Genomic DNA, 20,808 nt, shown 5'->3' on the forward strand with positions numbered 1-20,808 from the left:
CGCTAGGAGGCAGCTGCTGCATCAGTGACTCAAAGCTGCTGACCTAGCCCAGTTACAACCTTATATCTGACCCCCTCCTCCCCCCCTTAAGGGAGGTTTTGTTTGCTTATTGGGGATCATGTGTGGCAATCAAGGGCTGACTCATCCCAGAGACAATGCTCAGGGCTTAGCCATGGTGGGGCTGGATGTTTACCAAGGCAGCAATTTCCGTGGACTACAAGTCGGATGTCATTCCCTATGGGGTAAGGGGGGCAGTTGCCTGCCCCTCTCTGCTTTTTCATAGGTCCATGGGCTCCGCTTCTGATACTGCTTACAACATTCTCTGTTCTGCCATAACCTTGCTGCCCACCCACCCAACGAGTGGCCACGATCCTGGAATAATTATTACTTAAATCACCCTTGTACAGCAACCCTTTGCTAAGGGGCAAAAATTTTCCCTCTGTCTCACCAGAGCCCGCACCCGGAAGGAAGTTGAAGCTCGACACATTCAGGTGTGCAGTTTTAACAGGGAGGGTAATTAACTATTGGAACAAACTTGCCCCAGAGTGCCGTGGATTCTCCAGCTGGGGTAAGCTTTAAATCGAGCTGGGATGTTTTCCTCAAAGAGCTGCTCTGGTTCGAACAGGAATTCATCCAGGGCCGGTGTTATACAGGAGGTCAGACGAGAAGAGCACAGCACACTCTGAATCCACAGCCCAGGTGCTCCCTGAAATCAGTGGAGTTGGGCCCCTAAGTACCCTTGAAGATCTCGGCCTGTGGAACAATTCTGGTAAGCTTCCACATGTAGCCAAGCCCTCGGAATTCCTAGAGAGAGGGACTTTCTAGTGCATTCAACTTCCCTCCCTCATAAGTTGTACCACTTTAAATACCCCACAATAGTTAAACTGGTACAACCCTCTGTAGCCCAGCTGCTCTTACATAAAGGTGTTTCTAGCAGCATCGCTGTGCCCACATGGGAAGTAGAGTAAGCATGTAACTGCAGCTCTGCTAGAGGTTGGAGCAATATTTGTTTAAATAAAAGGTGATACCAGGACAAAATCTGTGTGTAAAGGAGCACAGACCCATTGGAAAAACCTCTATGACTTGCCAAGTAAAAGTACTTTCAAAAGCCCGACCCAAAGGGGGCACAAAATAGTGAACAGGATAAAGGTGCCTGGCGTGTGTTGTTTCACCCTATCATGGTATGATCATCCCTAGCTCTTCATCAGTAGCTCTCAAAGCACTTTCCAAAGGAGGTGAGTGGCATTAGCCCTATTTTACAGAATGGGGAAACTGAGGCACAGACCAGTGAAAGTGAGGCTAATGGCAGAGCTGGGGAATAGAACCCTGCTCTCAAGGGACCCAGTCCAGTGCTCTATCCACTAGGACATACTGCCTCCTAGCTCAACACATCTAAATCACCCGCGAAGGCAATACTTATTTGTACATAAGGTGCCTTTGACCTGCAGAACCCACCAACACATGATATTGGGCCCAAGATTCTATCAGGATGCAAAAAAGGCGATAATTGTGCAGAGGATAAGAACAGCTGCAGTTACATTAGACCAGATAAAAACAAAAATTAGGGTTATAGATTCAAGGCACATGTTGACCCCCTTATTGGCTGAGGTTAGGGAGAAATTACCCCATTGTCTGGATATCCCATCATTGCCTACTGGGAGGTGTCTTGCAGGTGGTGTTGACCTGGCATTTCCTGTGGGCCTGAATTCAGCTGAATCAGTGGGATAAACACATATACTACCCTAATATCAGGCCCCTGGGCAAAGCTGCATGCTAAATAAAACCAACAGGGGGCAGAGTTCAGTATATTCATAGGTGCCCCCCAACCATTTTTGCATCAGGAGAAAAAAATACCCAACACCCTGGAATACAAATTAAACATCTGTATTTTTTATTACATCATCTCCAGAATTAAAAGGATTTAAAACTCTTGATGGAACCCAATTCGATTTTAAAATAAGATTCCTCCATACAGATCCCAAACATCCATTATTTAACCAATTGTTCATGTAAAGAAAGTCCCATCACCCCTTTAGCACAGCCACCTCGCGACGGGTGTTTCTTCTCTCGCCAGCTCTGTGCTGGGGTTAGACATTCACATGTGGAGCAGGGATTGAACCAGCTGTCTCTTGGTCATGGGGAAATCGTGCAATACGGGTGCTGGCCCCCTCAATAGCAGTTCTGTCCTCTAACAGGGCGTGTCTATTTGAAAGCGCACCTGTGTAACTAAATGGGTTTAAAAGCAACTGAGTCAATTAAATCAATGCAAGCCCATGTGGACGCTTATTTTGGTTTAGCTTAAATCTGTTCCTAATGAACTCAGGCCCGATTACATACAAAGTTGCAGCCGTTTCACGGAGGCTTTGGCTGCACTGAAAACTGCACCAGGATAACGCCGTGCGTTTCAGATCTGTCATGACAACAGGACAGACTTCTCCCCACTCGAGCGCATTCAACCTCACACCTGTGGGCCAGCGCATTGCCCGCCCAGCAGAGGTCTCTTGGCAAACAGCCCAGTGCATCATGGGTATGCATCCCAGCATCCTCCAGCAGGCACGTGGCTTGTGGGGCAGCTGCTGTGCATTGTGGGATTCCCCCACTATTCCATCCCATAACCCAGCGCTCTCTTGTGTAATGTACAAGCGCAGGGAAACAGCCTTCTCCATTGGCCTGCTGCGTTTGCAAGGCCCCGGCCCCTGGACTCAGCGTGGGATGGCTGGACTGCGAATGCGGCACTTATGCAGCTATTCGTGCAACACGGCTGCCTCCCCCACCCCTAACCTTATCCCAGCCCCCAGCCCGGAGCGACATCACTTCTGCTTCGGTAGCTGGCAGGCGAGGACCCGGCCTGCAGCACACGCAGAGCAGGACCCAGGTTGCTGGCCTTGGCACGCTCCCAGCCATGAGGCGTGTGGCTGCCTGGGTTTGGCCCAGACGCTTCTTCAGCATGACGGGGCCTTGGCCAGGCTGAATTTGAGTGAGTGGCCCCTGTTGAAAGGGGTCGGCCCGTGGCCCAGGTGGCCTCCAGCTCTGCAGCCTATGGGACTGACCAATATCAACCCAATTTCAACCCATGAGCATCTACACACAAAGATGCACTGGTTGTACTAAACCAATGTCAGTTAAAGTTGCCCAACTTCTGTGTTTAGACAAGCCCCGCAACGAAACCCAAATAAACCCGGCTTAAACCGGAGTCTTTTGTGCTGATTTCGCTAGATCAGATTAAAGTGTAACCAGTGGGACTTTGAATATAGACAAGGCCAGAGTGGACTGAGGTAAATGGTGACAGATGATTTAGTACCTAAAAAGCACCCGGCCTCAAGAGATCTGCGGTCGATTCCCAGTTTCCCCATCTGGTGTCCTTGGTTCACAGTTGCAGGCCACGTTGCCTCAGTTTCCCCATTTGTCAAACGCGGAGGGGGACGGCTCAGAGGCATGTACAGATGCGGGGGGGCATGGCTCAGAGGCTGCCCACCTCATTAAAAACACACTGTAAGAACCGGCCATAGGATTCGGCCCTTTTCCCTGTGCCGAGGGCTTTCGGGGGAGACCTGAATTTCCGGACCAAAAAAGAAGAGGCAGAAATAGAAAAACAAGGCCACGGCTGCATTTAAAAAAAAATCGCCTGCCAGTGCAGGAGGCAGCGACAGCTCCTGGGTCCCCAGGATCGTCCCCAAATGAGATCTCTGCGGCAAACCATCAGTCAACGCCCCACTGGCGATGATGGAAAGAAATACCCGTCCAGCTCTTGGCAAGGCGCCGTGGCTCCCATTCCTACAGGATAATGGGAAATACGGATGCAGAAAGGCCCAGCTATGGAGGTGTGTGGAGCCAGCTGGTCCACGGGGGACCAGAACAGGGGTAGGAGGGGGGAACCCTGGAGGGCCAAGGGACCTGTGGATAGGGAGGTTCCCTGGACCAGGGAAACCAGCTAGGAAACACAGGGCACAGTGCTTATGGTGCCCCGTACAGCAGTCGGCACCTCCCCAAGTGACTAGTCCCAAATTAGTTTAATTAAAGTGTGCGTGCGGGGGGGGGGGGGGGGCATGGTTAGCCCTTATCCTAGGAAACTTGGACAGGGGTGGGCATCGCAGGGTGAACTGGCCCTTTAAGGGTATTTGGGTTCAGACTTAAAGGGCTGCCTCACCATGCGGCACCCTCCCGCAGGATCCAGCTCTGCCTCCCTGCCCCCTGTTTGTCACAGTGGTACCCCCTGGTGCTGCGGGCATGCTCCCAAAGGAGACGCACCCCTTCCAGGCTCCGCCTTTGGAGACAAAGAAGTCGCTCTGGGGTGCGGAGCGGCGCAGGAAGGGTTAAGTCAATTTGGCTTCATTGAAAGTGCAGGGTCCCTCCTTCGGTGGGGGCTGGGGGGGGACGACGACAGGTGATTCCATCCCCCGAGTCCCGTGCCCCCCCGGCTCTTCTCGGCTGCGGGGCACGGTTCCTTAGGAGGAGCTGGGTCCTTCCATGCCGTTCTCCTCCTGATCCGCCTTGAGCCGGGACAGAACCGCGTGGATCCGGAAGAGCGTCCGGGACTCCATGGAATAGTTCTTGTAGTTGTTCCTAAATTGGGAGGGCGGGGGGGGTAATCACTGGCCACAAATACACCCTGCCCCCCACCCCCACCCCGCCAGGACCAGAGTCTCTTCATCATACGCACCGGACTCCCCCCACCCCATTCCTGAGCTTCCCGGTGCACTGACCAGTCCTGGGACCAGCTGAACCAGAACCATCCGCTGAGTGCGGGGGGGATGCCTCAACTCCCCCCCCCCCCGAGCCCTGTCCCCCCCCTAAATCAGCCACACAGACAGTTCCAGCCCCTCTGGCCCCCCAGGGCACCTTAGCACCACAATGCATTCTGCGACACACCCGCTGGGGCTTCTGGGAAGCATTGTGGGACAGGGGAGCACAGGACAGGCTGACATTGTTGCAACACCCTCCTAGTGTAGACAGGCCCCACCTGGCTCGGCGCAGCAGCGGGATGGCCTCCTCGCTCCGGCCCTGGGCCAGGTGCAGCAGGCCGAGCTCCAGCAGCGTGTTGGGCACCAGGTAGTGATCGTAGCGGATCCGCTTCTCACTGCCAGCGGGAGGGACAGACAGACAGACGGTAATTCACCGGGGAGGGGCTTCCCGGACCAAGACCCGCCCCGGGCAGCAACCTGGGGGCAGGAGTTTGGGGGCAGCACCTGGCTGGGGCCAGACAGACCCGCAAGAGCATGGTGTCCTCCAGACACCCCCAGGCCCCTAGGAGGGGAATGACACCCCCCCAGCCCGCACAGACCCAGGACCCCCCTGATCCCTAGAGGGGGGAGTGACCCCCCACAGACCCAGGACCCCTCTGATCCCTAGGGGGGAGTGACCCCCACACACACAGACCCAGGACCCCGCTGATCCCTAGAGGGGGGAATGACCCCCCACAGACCCAGGACCCGTCTGATCCCTAGAGGGGGGAGTGACCCCCCCACAGACCCAGGACCCCTCTGATCCCTAGAGGGGGGAGTGACCCCCCCACAGACCCAGGACCCCTCTGATCCCTAGGGGGGAGTGACCCACACACACACAGACCCAGGACCCCGCTGATCCCTAGAGGGGGGAATGACCCCCCCACAGACCCAGGACCCGTCTGATCCCTAGAGGGGGGAGTGACCCCCCCACAGACCCAGGACCCCTCTGATCCCTAGGGGGGGGAGTGACCCCCCCCATGGAGCATGGCACCACCTGTGACCCCCAGAATGCAGTTCCTTGCCCGGGCAATGCCCATGTGCTGGGAGGGGGGGGCATTATCCCATTGGGAAAGCCCATCGGTGGGGTAACCCCGAGATCAGCAAACCGGGGGGGGGAGGAGGGGCCAAGAAGCAGCAGGACCCTCCCTCCGTCACGTCCGCAGTGGGTCGGGAGCCAGAGCCCCGCCCAGGATGGGGACTCCCCCCGCCACAGATGCCCTGGGCTGCGGGAGCCAGGCGGAGTCTCCCAGCAGGGGGCGCTCACCTGCCCAGCACGGCGCTGAAGCAGGCCTCCGCCTCGGCAGGGCTCCGCCGGTGCCTCATGCAAAGCCCCTTCAGCAGCAGCAGGAGGCACCGGTCGTCCGTCTGGAACTCGCCGGCTGTGGGCAGAGTTGGGGCGTCAAGGGGGGGGGGGGGCGGGGCCCAGCTCCTCTGGGCATCCCCGCAGGGGAGGGGGCGGGGTGGCAGGGAGAGCCCCCACCCCAGTGTGCCAGCCCCCCCACAGCCCCCAACCCGGTTTGCCCCCCCCTCCCACAGCCCCCCTAGCTGTGTCTTCTACCCACCCCCCACTGGCTCGGGGCAGAGATGGGGGGGGCTCAGTCTCTCCACTGGGGCTGAGACCCAACAAACACGACGCAGCCACACGCGTGTTCTTCGTTCCCACCCTGGGGCCGGATGGGAGCTGGCAGCCCCCGGAGGGGAAAGGCCCCGTGTCCCTCCCCCCCCCCCAAGCCAGCCGGTGCCCCACCCTGAGGCCAAATGGGAGCTGGCATCCCCCGGAGGGGAAAGGCCCCGTGTCCCATTCCCTCCCCCCAAGCCAGCCGATGCCCCACCCTGAGACCAAATGGGAGCTGGCAGCCCCCGGAGGGGAAAGGCCCCGTGTCCCTTCCCCCCCCCAAGCCAGCTGGTGCCCCACCCTGGGGCCGGATGGGAGCTGGCAGCCCCCGGAGGGGAAAGGCCCCGTGTCCCTTCCCCCCCCCCAAGCCAGCCGGTGCCCCACCCTGGGGCCGGATGGGAGCTGGCAGCCCCCGGAGGGGAAAGGCCTCACATCCTGTTACCTGGCGACTCCTGCAGCTTCTTCTCAGCCTGCGTCAGCGTCTCCAGCGTCCCCTCCAGCAGCTCCCGCTGCTTGCCCAGCACGGTGAAGCCATTCCACATGTACATCATCTCCTGGGGAGGGACGGGGGGGGGTGTCAGGGCAACAGCCCGGGCTGCTCACCCTGCAGAGGAGGATCTGGACCCCCAGGACAGCCCCCACATCCCGCTGGACATTAACCAGCCTGTCCTAGGCTCCCTCCCAGTTCCCCCATTCCCTCCTCGTCCTGAGCAGGTTATAGCCGCTTTGCACTCAGAGCCAATGGGAAGTGGGGAAACTGAGGCACAGAGAGGGACACAACCTGTCCAAGGTCATGTGACAAAGATGGGAAATGGGACCCAGCATTCCCGACTCCCAGCCCCTAGGTTCTAACCACCAGACCCCGCTCCCCTCTCCAAGCCAGGGAGAGAACCCAGGCGTCCTGACTCCTAGCCCCTCCCATTCTCCAGCACGGCAGATCCTGGGTGATGGCACCAGTTGAGTCATGGCTTTTCCAAGCAGCATCCAGCACAATTTTCCCCCTCGAACCCTCTCCCCACACTCCCTTCCCCCTCACCAGGGCTGGCACCGGTACAGGGACCGGGCGGCTGCCCTTATAGCGCCGGGCTTTCCGGATGGCAAACTTCTCCGTGGGGGGAGACTTGCCCGCGATCTTCTGCTTAAAAGATGACACCTGCCTGGAGGGGAAGAGAGACAGCTGGGTTGCGATCTGTGGGAGGGGGGGCCGCACTGGGGGTCCCCCGGACCCAGAATTGGGTTCCAGAATCTCCACTGGCATTGAAAGCAAAGGTCCCGGTTCTAGCCGACCCGTTTGCCAAAAGGCAGCCCAGCAACATATGCCTGAGTCTGCAGGCAGCCTGAAACGATGGCTCAGAGAGTGCCTGGTTCAGCTCCCATCCTGTTAACTCTTGAACCTAATGCTTGCACACAGGCATCGGCAATACACATATGTGGCAGATTAAACTATGACGAGAGCAAAAACTGGGTCAAACTGGTACCGGGCGGATCCAGCCCTCACGCTGTGAATGATCTAATTTAATTTAACAAGACCCATGGCGTTTAGATCTGCCTGAAGCCGGCACCGTGTTTCCAGCTGAGACTGCAGCATTTAGCTCCATGGAACATGAACCCTCCCAGAGCTGGGGGGTAGAACCCAGGAGTCCTGGGTCCCAGCACCCCCCTGCTCTAACCACTAGACCCCACTTCCCTCCCAGAGCCAGGGAGAGAACCCAGGAGTCCTATCTTATGCCCATGTCTGTCCTGTCTCTAGGTAGCCCCTGCCATTCCCCTACACACCCCAGCTTTGCAGCTGGGATAGGAGGGGAAAGGAAGTGATAAGATTTGGGGGGGGCCCTGAGCCAGCCAATGCCCAGGGCTGGATGCAGGACGGAGCCAAGCAGGCAGGTAGGGAGGGAATTACCAGTGCCATACATTAAGCTGAGGAGCAGAAAGGGGGGGACGCAACTTCCCATCTGGGGGTCAGTGTTAGTGGGCAAGTGACTGGGGGTTGGGACACACACAGCCCTGCCAATGCCCCTCACTCCCAACCCACAGCCCCTGCTCTCCCAGCCCTGGGCTCCCCACCCTTGTGCTGCAAGGCCTGAACCCAGATCTCCCGGTGCCCCTCCTGCCCAACCCCCATGTTTGGCACCAAACCCTCCTGCTCCCCCAGCACCAGCATCGCCCATGGCCCCTACCTGAACAGCTGCACCTCGCTCTCCCCGAAGGGCCGGGGCTCCTCGGGGGGCAGCATGCTGAGGAAGGCGGCTTTCATATACACATACATGGCCTGCAGAAAGACACCGGCCTGACCCATCAGCCCCACGCGCACGGCTGGGGGCGGGGGGCTCAGACCCCCAACAGGCCCAGGACGGGCCGAGAACTAGCAGCCACAGAGCAGACAGCCAGGCCATCCGGCCTGGTTAGGTCTCCAACTCTGGACACCTATGGGAGACCCTATAGAAAACCTCCGGCTGCTGCCGTGAGCTGGAGGGGGGCGGGGACTCAGCAGGGGGCGCTCTCCCCCACAGTCAGTGCTGGCCCCAATGCCCCAGGGTGGCACTAGGGGGCGCCGTGCTGCAGGGAGCAGGGGCTCAGCAAGGGGCGCTCTCCCCCACGGTCAGTGCTGGCCCCACTGCCCCAGCACGGTACTAGGGGGCGCTGTGCTGCAGGGAGCAGGGGACTCAGCAGGGGGCGCTCTCCCCCACAGTCAGTGCTGGCCCCAGTGCACCAGGGCGGCACTAGGGGGCGCCGTGCTGCAGGGGACTCAGCAGGGGGCGCTCTCCCCCGCAGTCAGTGCTGGCCCCACTGCCCCAGGGCGGCACTAGGGGGCGCTGTGCTGCAGGGGACTCAGCAGGGGGCGCTCTCCCCCACAGTCAGTGCTGGCCCCAATGCCCCAGGGTGGCACTAGGGGGCACTGTGCTGCAGGGAGCAGGGGCTCAGCAGGGGGCGCTCTCGCCTGCAGTCAGTGCTGGCCCCAATGCCCCAGGGCGGCACTAGGGGGCGCCGTGCTGCAGGGAGCAGGGGCTCAGCAGGGGGCGCTCTCCCCCGCAGTCAGTGCTGGCCCCAATGCCCCAGGGCGGCACTAGGGGGCGCCATGCTGCAGGGGTCTCAGCAGGGGGCGCTCTCCCCCACGGTCAGTGCTGGCCCCAATGCCCCAGAGCGGCACTAGGGGGCGCCGTGCTGCAGGGGACTCAGCAGGGGGCGCTCTCCCCCGCAGTCAGTGCTGGCCCCACTGCCCCAGGGCGGCACTAGGGGGCGCTGTGCTGCAGGGAGCAGGGGACTCAGCAGGGGGCGCTCTCCCCCGCAGTCAGTGCTGGCCCCACTGCCCCAGGGCGGCACTAGGGGGCGCTGTGCTGCAGGGGACTCAGCAGGGGGCGCTCTCCCCCGCAGTCAGTGCTGGCCCCAATGCCCCAGGGTGGCACTAGGGGGCACTGTGCTGCAGGGAGCAGGGGCTCAGCAGGGGGCGCTCTCGCCTGCAGTCAGTGCTGGCCCCAATGCCCCAGGGCGGCACTAGGGGGCGCCGTGCTGCAGGGAGCAGGGGCTCAGCAGGGGGCGCTCTCCCCCGCAGTCAGTGCTGGCCCCACTGCCCCAGGGCGGCACTAGGGGGCACTGTGCTGCAGGGAGCAGGGGCTCAGCAGGGGGCGCTCTCCCCCGCAGTCAGTGCTGGCCCCAATGCCCCAGGGTGGCACTAGGGGGCACTGTGCTGCAGGGAGCAGGGGCTCAGCAGGGGGCGCTCTCGCCTGCAGTCAGTGCTGGCCCCAATGCCCCAGGGCGGCACTAGGGGGCGCCGTGCTGCAGGGAGCAGGGGCTCAGCAGGGGGCGCTCTCCCCCGCAGTCAGTGCTGGCCCCAATGCCCCAGGGTGGCACTAGGGGGCACTGTGCTGCAGGGAGCAGGGGCTCAGCAGGGGGCGCTCTCGCCTGCAGTCAGTGCTGGCCCCAATGCCCCAGGGCGGCACTAGGGGGCGCCATGCTGCAGGGAGCAGGGGCTCAGCAGGGGGCGCTCTCCCCCGCAGTCAGTGCTGGCCCCACTGCCCCAGGGCGGCACTAGGGGGCACTGTGCTGCAGGGAGCAGGGGCTCAGCAGGGGGCGCTCTCCCCCGCAGTCAGTGCTGGCCCCAATGCCCCAGGGCGGCACTAGGGGGCGCTGTGTGAAGCATTGACAGACCCTCCCCAATAAACCCTTTAGTCCCTGGAGAGGGCACGGCCCCACCCATAGCCCCTCACCTTGGACCAGCGGTTCTCCTTGCTCAGCAGGTCGGCGTAGAAATAGGCCATTTTCCACATGCCCTTGTAGGCGAAACACCACATCAGCTCCCAGTAGCACATGTGGTGGAATTGCTTCCAGGCCTGCTGGGCCGAGCAGCCCGCCTCGAACCTGCAGATGGCCTGTGCAGAGAGGTCAGGAGCCTCGTGAATGGGCACGGGGGCCTTCCCCTCTAGGGGGCGCCGGTTCTGATCCGGCCCCAGGGGGATGGGGGGACTGGCTGGCTCCAGGGGGGTGGGGAATGGGTCATGGGGCCTTCCCCCTCTAGGGGGCGCCGGTTCTGATCCGGCCCCAGGGGGATGGGGGGACTGGCTGGCTCCAGGGGGGTGGGGAATGGGACATGGGGCCTTCCCCTCTAGGGGGCGCCGGTTCTGATCCGGCTCCAGGAGGATGGGGGGACTGGCTGGCTCCAGGGGGGTGGGGAATGGGACATGGGGCCTTCCCCCTCTAGGGGGCACCGGTTCTGATCCGACCCCGGGCCAGGGGACTGGTTGGCTCAGGAGCACCCCCCGTCGCAGACCCTGGCTCTGTGAGGGGGTCCCCCAGGCGAGGGGTCTCTTACCTCACTGATGTTCCCTTTGATCTCCTCTATCCTGCCGGCAAAGAAGAGGAAGATGGCGCTCTGCAGAGGGGAGAGAAGGGAGCCGATGGGTGGGGGGCAGGGTCCCTGAGGAAGGGCAAAGCGTAGGGGATGCCAGGATCACCCATGAAGCAAGTTGGGGGGAGTCTCAGCCCAGTTCTTTCCACTCCCTAGTTTTAGCCGGGGCAGCAAAACCCGTCAGGAGGTCAGACCATGGGGCAGCCCCAATTCTCCCCAGTGAGGACAGATCCCCCCCGGACCCTCCCACCCCGCAGGTGGAAGGGCCCCACCGGCCGGTCCCGTACCTTGGGGTAGCGAATGAGGTAGGGTCTTAGCAGGCTCTCAGCTTCCGTAAAATCGTCCTCCCCGATCCCTGCAAGGGTGCAAGGAGGGGTCAGCCTGGGGCGAAGCCACTGCTCCCAGTTCTGAGAGAGATCAGGGACCCCCTGAATGGGAATGGGGGGCCCGGATCAGAGCTGGCACGCCCTGGGGGGAAAGGCCCCATGTCCCATCCCCTGCCCCCCGAGCCAGCCGGCCCCTGGCCTGGGGTCAGATCAGAGTTTGCACCCCCTAGGGGGGAGGCCCCATGTCCTGCCCCCCTGAGCCAGCTGGCCCCTGGCCTGGGGTCAGATCAGAGTTTGCACCCCCTGGGGGGAGGCCCCATCCCCTGCCCCCCTGAGCCAGCCGGCCCCTGGCCTGGGGCCGGATCAGAGTTTGCACCCACTGGGGGGAGGCCCCGTCCCCCGTCCCCCGCCGGCTGCAGTCCTACCCAGGATGAAGGTGAGGAAGGTATAATAGCAGAGGAGCAGCATGGTGCAGAGCAGGGCCCGCAGGTTCAGGGTGGTCGCGCCCTCGTGCAGCTGCTGCAGCCCGTACTCCTGTGCAGAGAGACACAGCAGGGGGGGGGGGCCATTGGGCGCTTTCACCCTTCCAGAGTCCCAACGCGCTGCCTGATGCGGCCACCTCTGGGGCAGCGCGGCCGGCCACTGCCACACACAACGGCAGGGTGAGGCGCCCTCTGGTGGCAGCTGCAGCCCACCAGGCCAGGAAGAGCTGGGGGTGGGGGGAGGGACAGATGTTCGCCCCCCGCCCCCAACCACAGCCCTGAGAGCTGGGGGTGCAGGACTCAGCCCACAGCTCAATGACTCCCTCTGGCTGATGGGGCCCTGGCTGCAATGGGGGTGGGGATGGAGGGAAGGCCCATACCCCAATTCCTCCCCTCCCCCAGACACACCCCAGCTAGCCCCCCAGACCCTCTCCCCTTGCGGGACCCCCCCACAGAACCCCCCTTCTCAGCAGTGACCCAGGGAACCCCCATCGCGGGGACCTACAGACTGTGCGGGGGATGACGGGAGGCCCAGGCAGGGGGTTACCTTGTCCCCCGAAAACCCAGCAAATTCCAGCAGCTTCAGGATCCGCGGAGGGAAGAGAGAGAGAGTCTGGGGAGAGAAGAGAGGAATGAAAGGCCCCGTGTCCCGTTCCCGTCAGCCAGTCCCCTGCCCTGGGGCCGGGCCGGAGCCGGTGCCCCCTCGAGGGGAAAGGCCCCATGTCCCATTCCCCACCCCCCTTCCTAGTAATTTACCAGATTAAAGGCGCCGATGCCCAGTGCCACCCCTCCCTCCAAGTGTACGTGGGCAGGGCCTGCTGTACAGTGACTGGACTGGATGAAACTGCTCAGTTCCCTGGAAAAGAAACAGGAGAGTCAGAGAGTGCTAACCACTAGCCCCCATGTCCCTCCCGGAGCCGGGGATAGAACCCAGGAGTCCTGGCGCCCAGCTCTAACCACTAGCCCCCATGCCCCTCCCGGAGCCAGGGATAGAACCCAGGAGTCCTGGCGCCCAGCTCTAATCACTAGCCCCCACTCCCCTCCCGGAGCCGGGGATAGAACCCAGGAGTCCTGGCGCCCAGCTCTAATCACTAGCCCCCACTCCCCTCCCGGAGCCGGGGATAGAACCCAGGAGTCCTGGTGCCCAGCCCCCTGCTCACACCAGTACACCACATTGAGTGCCCCAGGAGAACCATCACATTTCCCACCTTCACAGTACAAGAGCCCTTCTGAGGCTGAGGGCCCCGTCTGGGACCCCTCCTCCCCCGCTGGCCCCAAGGCAGCAGCCTGAAGAGGGGCCCCCTCCCCCAGAACCACCGCTGTGACATCACTCACCTGTAGATCAGGTAGCTGCTCCGCACCTTGATCCCCCCCTTGATGAAATTCACCATGTTCTCATCCTGCAGGGAGAAGGGGGGAAATGAGCAAACCCTGAGGGAAGGGATCCCTCGCCTGGCGCTGAGATGCAGCCATCTCTGCAGTGGGATGCAGGGGTTGTTTATCCAGGAACCCCTCACCCAGTGCTGAGATGCAGCCACCTCTGGGGTGGGGAATGGAGGTTGTTTATCGAGGGACCCCTCACCCGGCGCTGAGATGCAGCCACCTCTGGGGTGGGGAATGGAGGTTGTTTATCGAGGGACCCCTCGCCCGGCGCTGAGATGCAGCCACCTCTGGGGTGGGGAATGGAGGTTGTTTATCGAGGGACCCCTCACGCGGCGCTGAGATGCAGCCACCTCTGGGATGGGATGCGGGGGTTGTTTATCCAGGAACCCCTCACCCGGCGCTGAGATGCAGCCACCTCTGGGGTGGGGAATGGAGGTTGTTTATCGAGGGACCCCTCGCCCGGCGCTGAGATGCAGCCACCTCTGGGGTGGGGAATGGAGGTTGTTTATCGAGGGACCCCTCACGCGGCGCTGAGATGCAGCCACCTCTGGGGTGGGATGCGGGGGTTGTTTATCCAGGAACCCCTCACCCGGCGCTGAGACGCAGCCACCTCTGGGGTGGGATGCCACACAGCAACGTTGTCTCACAATGAGACAGGAAATGAAAGCGAATCCTTGAAAGTGACCTGGAGAGTGACCCACAGCACCCCCGAGTGGCCCATTGGGGCCAGCACTGACGAGGGGAGAGTGTCCCCTGCTGAGCCCCCACCCTGCTCCCTGCAGCACCGGGGATTTAGCTCACAACCCAGGTGTCCTGGCCCCCTGGCGCTGAGCCAGCCGCATGGAGGGGGATCCGGTACCTGCAGGAAGGTCAGGGCCGCCCGCTGCAGTAGACACTCTGCGTAGCAGACCTCGGCGTGCAGCTCCACTGTGAGGGAGAGCGACAGGGACTTGGGGGGGGGCATGCTCATCCCTAAGCCCCGACCCCGCCTCCAGCAACACCGCCATCGCAGCCTACCCACGGAGCTGGGGATAGAACCCAGGAGTCCTGGCTCCCAGCCCCCTGCTCTGACCACCAGGCCCCACTCCCCTTCCCAGAGCCAGGGATAGAACCCAGGAGTCCTGGCTCCCAGCCCCCTGCTCTGACCACCAGACCCCACTCCCCTTCCCAGAGCCAGGGGTAGAACCCAGGAGTCCTGGCTCCCAGCCCCCTGCTCTGACCACCAGGCCCCACTCCCCTTCCCAGAGCCAGGGATAGAACCCAGGAGTCCTGGCTCCCAGCCCCCTGCTCTGACCCACCCTCCGACACCCTGCAGCCATGCCCTGCGTCTCTTACCCTCGGTGAATGAATCCGCCTTGCTGACCAGGCCGGTGAGGGAGCCAGTCACGCTGGATTTCCTCCGAAACCTGGGCGTGGGAGGAAGATGGCTGGGGTGGGGCAGCTACCTAGCCCCTCCCGCATCTCCCCCTACAGGCCTCCCCAGCCCCACCCGACCCACAGGGTCAGTAACTGCTGAGAGGGGGGGATTTTCCCCAGCGAGGAGCCTGTAACTGGAAGGGTTCCCCCATCTTTGCCCCACGGCCTCCCAGGCCCCAGCTCCCCAGTGGGGTTAGGCTCTTACTCCCCCAAGCCCTGGGAAACTCCCCCTCTGCTGGGCAGCGGGTCTATGACACACGACGGGCAGGTCCATTCCACCCGGCAGTGGGACTGGTGCAGAATGACCCCCACGCCTCCCACCCCAGCCCAGAGACCTCCATGGGGCCAGGCCTGGGGGTCCCATTGCCAGGCCAGCCTCCTGCCCACGCCCTGTCACTCCCCATCCAACCGCCAGCCCCTGTGCGCCCCATCTCCCCCCATGACACACACACCCCATAACCCTCCCTGGGCCTTCCCCAGTCCCTGCTATGCCCCACCCTGATGCCGGAGTCCCATCACCCCTTCCCTGGATGCCCCATCCCCACCTCCCATGTGCCCCCCACCCCCACCTCTGGCAAATCTCCTGGGCCTCCTTCATGGTCTGCCCGGCCTGCACGATGTCATCGTGCTCGAAGGTCATCATGGCCTGCATCTCCAGGATGGTGGCGTAGACCAGGGCGTGGTACATGCTCTCCTTGGTCCTGCCGGGAGCAGGGGGCAGGTGACAGGAGGGAGACTCCCCCAGCCCCCCAGCAACACCCGCCCCAAGGAGCCCCACCATGCCTTAGCTCATGGCCCAGGGTTGGGGGGGGTGGGGAGTGTTCTAGGGTGGCATGGCCCCTTGTGCCCACTGGGATGCAGCATTGGGGGTGGGGAGGATCGAAGGAACCCCCCAGGCCAGGGCGAGCTTCCCCGACGTGCACCCTGCAGATGCCGGGAGCCCTTGGCCCACCGAGGAGGATCAGGGCCAGGGACCATGGGCAGCTCCTCCACCCACCTGGGCTGCAGCTTCTCCAGGCTCTTGCTGAACTGGTTGCAGAGGAAGGAGTTCATGGCCTCCATGCACTCGTCTAGGGCGGCCGCCAGGTCAGGCGGGGGCCTGTGGGCGGGGAGCAAAGAGGGGCTGCTTAGAGAGTTAGAGATTCCAAGCGAAGGGACCAGGGGGACCCCCTAGTCTAACCCCCAGAGACCTGCCCTGAGTTACTGCAGGCTGAAAATCGCACCGATCTAGGAAAACGTCCCACCCCGGTGTGAAACTAGCCCATGGTGGAGACTCCACCAAGGCCCTGGGTCGGTGGCTCCAGGGGTTATTCACCCTCCCAGTTAAACTCTGTGCCTTCAGCCCTGTCCAGCTTCAGCTTCCATCTCATTTGCTCTGCTCTGCGAGACGGCCGAGCCTGCTGGCAAATGCTGGCTCCCAATGGCTGGGAGCAAGTCGCCCTTCGCCTTCCCTTTGGTACACGAACTAGATCAAGCTCCTGGAGTCTCTGGCAGGTTTTCTGACCCTTTAATCCTCCACGCGGCTCCTCTCTGACCCCTCCCTGATTTACCAACATCCTTCCTGAACTGTGCACACAAGTCCAGCAGTGGCCATAAGAACGGCCAGACGGGGTCAGACCAATGGTCCATCCAGGCCAGTGTCCTGTCTGCTGGCAGTGGCCGGTGCCAGGCACTTCAGGGGGAGGGAACAGAACAGGGCAACTGTCAAATGATTCATCCCCTGTCAGTCAATCCCGGCTTCTGGCAAACAGAGGCTAAGGACACCATCCCTGCCCAGCCTAGCTAATAGCCATTGATGGACCCGTCCTCCAGGAACTTCTCTAGCTCTTTTTAAAACTCTGTTCTAGTCTTGGCCTTCACAACATCCTCTGGCAGTGAGTTCCACAGGTCGACTGCATTGTGAGAAGAAATACTTCCTTGTGTTTGTTTAAACCGGCTGCCTGTTAATTTCATTGGGTGACCTCTAGTTCTTTTGTTAGGAGAAGGAGTAAATAACCCGTCTTTATTCACTTTCTCCTCACCCGTCAAGATTTTGTAGACTTCTGTCAGATCCCCCCTTAGCCATCTCTTTTCCAAGCTGAACGGTCCCCGTCTTATTCATCTCTCCTCATACGCCCCCCAAATCACTTTTGTTGCCCTTTTCTGAACCTTTTCCAATTCTAATACACCCCTTTTGTGATGCGACGACCAGAACTGCAGGCAGTATTCGAGGTATGGCCGTGCCATGGATTTATATCGTGGCATGGTGATTCTAGAGCCAGACACAGAGGTAAAATCACCTCTCTGCTCCTACTCCAGATTCCCCTGGTTAAGTATCCATGGTTTGCATCAGCCCTTTTGGCCCCAGTGTCGCACTGGGAGCTCGTGTTCAGCTGATTCTCCACCATGACCCCCAAATCTTTGTCAGAGACGCGGTTCCCCAGGGCAGAGCCCCCCAGCCTGTAAGTACGACCTATTCTTCATTCCCAGATGTTTACACCGTCCGAATTAAAATGCAGATTGTTTGCTTGCGCCCAGTTTGCCGAACGATCCAGGTCGCTCCGTATCAGTGACCTGCCCTCGTCATGATTTATCACTCTCCCATTCTTTGTGTCGTCTGCAAACGCTGTCCATGGATGATTTGATGTTTTCTCCCAGCCGTTGATAAAATGTCAGATATCGTAGGGCCAAGACCCGGTCCCTGTGGGACCCCGCTAGAAACACACCTGCCCAACGGTGATTCTCCATTTGCAGTTACATGTCGAGCCCTCTCAGTTAAACCAGTTTATAATCCACTTCACCTGGACCACACTGAACTGGGACCGTTCTAGTTTTTGCAATCAGAACGTCGTGCGGTACCAAGTCACGGCAATCTGCTTAGATGATATCACCCTATCGCCTCCAACTACCAAATTTGCAATCTTATTCAAAAATATCACATCACTTTGACAGGAACTATTTTCCATAAACCCCTATTTGTTACATTACCTGCCTTTAATCCTTTATTAATAGCCTCCCATCTCACCAGTATCTTGCCTGGGGCTGATGTCAGACTGACAGGACTGTAATAATGCAGGTCATCCTGTTTACCCTTTTTAAAGACTGGCACACCATTAGCTTTCTTCCAGTCCTTGGGAATGTCCCCATAGTTACAAGGCTTAACTCCTTGGCCAACTCTTTTCAAACTCTAGGATGCAAGTGACCTGCCCCAGTGATTGAAACTGTCTAACTTTCACAGCTATTGTTTAACATCTGGCTGTTATTTTTGGAATAGAAAATATTTCATCATCATCATAATATGAAAGGATGACATGGCCTGGCTTTCCCCCCAAACACAGAACAGATGTTTATTTATTAGCAAGGGCTGCAGGGTCTGTTGCAGGAAGAGATTGTAGGTAGCATAGAAGCAGGTAAGGGGCTGGTGAGTTGCAAAGGTGGGAGAGCCCAGGGCTGGGCGAGCAGGGGTTGTGGGTCAGAAGTGAGGGGCACCAGCGGAGCTGGGAGCGGGAGCCCAGGGCTGGGCCATCAGAGGACGCAGGTCAGGAGTGAGGGGCAGCAGCAGAGCTGGGGGGGTGTTTACTCAGCACTTTTCTCTCCCTCTGGCCAGCACCGATCAACCCCCTGCCCCCCCAGCTATGAACATGGACTGACGTCCCCCTCCCCCAGCTGCCAACCCCCCCACAGGCCGAGGGCAAGGCCGAGGGGCCCCACTGCCCCCTCTCCCCATGGCCAACCTCAGCGCTGTGTTTGCCAAAGGCCACAGCCAGCGACGCTCAGCTGAACCGGTGCCCGGGAGTGCTGAGCAAACACGGGCTTGGCAGGGCCCTGCCAGCGCATCCACCCCACCTTCACCAAACAGGGCTGGGCCCGGAGGCTGGGCCCCCCCCATCGGCTCCACGCAGGGCTGAGGAAGGGCTCTGGCCAGCAGGTGCCAGGCTGGGCTGGGCACTAGGCTCAGCTGGCTCATGGCCTCACGGGCAGGGCCCCCCCGCAGGGTCTGGGATCCCCCGCCATCTGGAGCACAGCTCTGCTCACCAGCTCCTGGCAAACACGGGGCTGTCGGGCTTTGCCCCCCTCCACCCTGCGTGCCCCGCCCCCTCTGGGCCCCCCAAAACACATGGCTGCACCCCAGGAACCCTGGATATTCCCACAGTGCCCTGGGGGGGAGGCACCTGCGCCGGGGGCCCGATTGGACTCATCCTGAGTGAGGACTGACGGTCCGGGGGGAGGGGCCCAGCCCCCCTCTAAACCTTTCCCCCCAATGATCCCCACATCAGCCTGCTCCCCACCCCATCGACCCCTGCCCCCCATCTTCTGTGCTCGACCCCAAGCCCAACCTCCCCTCCCGTAGCTCTGAATCCGGTTGTATATCCTGGCCCCGCCCCGGTCTCCTGGGGCCCCCCGCCCCAGCCTCCCGTCACCCAGCAGGGACCCCCCGGATCCTGACTGGCCGGGGAGCAGGAGAGGATCCCCCCCCGGGCTGACCCAGTGAGGGAAGGGGCTGGGTGCACCCATGTGCCCTGGACCCCCCCAGGGAGCAGGCACGGGGTGGGGGGGGTGACTCTGCATTGAAGGTGCGTTTTTCCAGGGGGGCGGGGGGGAGCCCGCAGCAGAAAGACCCAGCGGGCCGGGGGGGGGCGGAGCTTTGGGAGGCGGGGGGCTGCAGCGGGGGAGGGGCGCGGGGGGGGGAGCAGCCCCAGGCAGAGGGTCCCGCCCCCCTCCAGTCCCGGCTCGGGGGCTCCCCGCCGGGGTCTCTCACCTGCCCGCAGCGGCCGCCAGGGCCATGACGTTCCGGTCTGGTCCGGGAGCAGGAAGCGGCTCTGGAGGAATGTGCGGCCGGGACCCGGCGGGGGCGGGGAGGGAGGCGGCTCCGCCCTGCAGGTGCCGGGACTCACCTGGCCGGGGCCCCCCGGGCGGGGATCCGGCCCCCAGGCGCCGGGACTCACCTGGCCGGGGCCCCCCGGTCGGGGATCCGGCCCCCAGGTGCAGGGACTCACCTGGCCGGGGCCCCCCGGTCGGGGATCCGGCCCCCAGGTTCAGGGACTCACCTGGCCGGGGCCCCCCGGTCGGGGATCCGGCCCCCAGGCGCCGGGACTCACCTGGCCGGGGCCCCCCGGTCGGGGATCCGGCCCCCAGGCGCCGGGACTCACCTGGCCGGGGCCCCCCGGTCGGGGATCCGGCCCCCAGGCGCCGGGACTCACCTGGCCGGGGCCCCCCGGTCGGGGATCCGGCCCCCAGGTGCAGGGATTCACCTGGCCGGGGCCCCCCGGTCGGGGATCCGGCCCCCAGGCGCCGGGACTCACCTGGCCGGGGCCCCCCGGTCGGGGATCCGGCCCCCAGGCGCCGGGACTCACCTGGCCGGGGCCCCCCGGTCGGGGATCCGGCCCCCAGGTTCAGGGACTCACCTGGCCGGGGCCCCCCGGTCGGGGATCCGGCCCCCAGGTGCAGGGACTCACCTGGCCGGGGCCCCCCGGTCGGGGATCCGGCCCCCAGGTGCAGGGACTCACCTGGCCGGGGCTCCCCGGGCAGGGATCCGGCCCCCAGGCGCAGGGACTCACCTGGCCGGGGCAACCCGGGCAGGGATCCGGCCCCCAGGCGCCGGGACTCACCTGGCCAGGTGCCCACAGGCAGGAGTCCGGCCCCCGGGTGCCAGGGACTCATGTCTCATCTGCCAGCCTGAGTTCTGGGTGGGGGCAGAGCCTATCGGCCTTTAAACCAATCTGCCCCTTGCTGGGATCACAGACACTTCCAGCCTAGCGCTTTGGCATCAGTTTGTGTGAGCAGGGCCAGTTACATCAGGGGGCTGGGGCTGGGTCAGGGGGAGCCTTGCTGCTGGGGCCCTGGAGATCTCCCTTCGAGTCCCAACTCCTCCACAGACTCCCTGCATGACCCTGGGCCAGTCTCTCCTCAGCTCTGTGCCTCAGTTTCCCCTCCTCTCCTTTGTCTATTGAGTCTGTGAGCTTTATGGGGCAGGGACAGTTCTCAATGCATCAGTGCAGCGCCTGGTCCAACCCCGGATCTGTTCACGGCCCTGCCTATG

At 62.1% G+C, this 20,808-nt stretch overlaps 1 protein-coding gene across 1 annotated transcript; it reads right to left on the reverse strand.

Annotated features, from left to right (window-relative positions):
• Window positions 1-352: 352 nt before the first annotated feature.
• Window positions 353-19,600, reverse strand: LOC311510510 (tetratricopeptide repeat protein 39A-like). Its single transcript, XM_084610216.1, has 18 exons — window positions 19,528-19,600; window positions 15,787-15,888; window positions 15,359-15,490; window positions 14,709-14,779; window positions 14,233-14,300; window positions 13,326-13,390; window positions 12,747-12,846; window positions 12,538-12,603; window positions 11,934-12,042; window positions 11,470-11,537; window positions 11,147-11,206; window positions 10,545-10,706; window positions 8,517-8,608; window positions 7,376-7,496; window positions 6,782-6,893; window positions 5,989-6,103; window positions 4,961-5,077; window positions 353-4,563 (listed from the first exon to the last, which is right to left on the reverse strand). Exons 1-18 carry the CDS (start codon window positions 19,551-19,553, stop codon window positions 4,446-4,448), a joined length of 1,704 nt encoding a protein of 567 aa, XP_084466342.1. The 5' UTR covers window positions 19,554-19,600; the 3' UTR covers window positions 353-4,445.
• Between the last annotated feature and the right edge of the window lie 1,208 nt (window positions 19,601-20,808).

This window comes from Lepidochelys olivacea, assembly GCF_965140295.1.
Source record: "Lepidochelys olivacea isolate rLepOli2 genome assembly, chromosome: 20".
In the NCBI taxonomy this organism is placed as follows: Eukaryota; Metazoa; Chordata; order Testudines; family Cheloniidae; genus Lepidochelys; species Lepidochelys olivacea.

Coding starts and splice junctions, on each gene's coding strand:
- LOC311510510 (XM_084610216.1), bottom strand. CDS start 19,553: ATGGCCCTGGCGGCCGCTGCGGGCAG. Junction 15,491..15,786: donor CTGGAGAAGCTGCAGCCCAG/GTGGGTGGAGGA, acceptor TGCTCCCGGCAG/GACCAAGGAGAGCATGTACC. Junction 8,609..10,544: donor AGGAGAACCGCTGGTCCAAG/GTGAGGGGCTAT, acceptor GTCTTTCTGCAG/GCCATGTATGTGTATATGAA.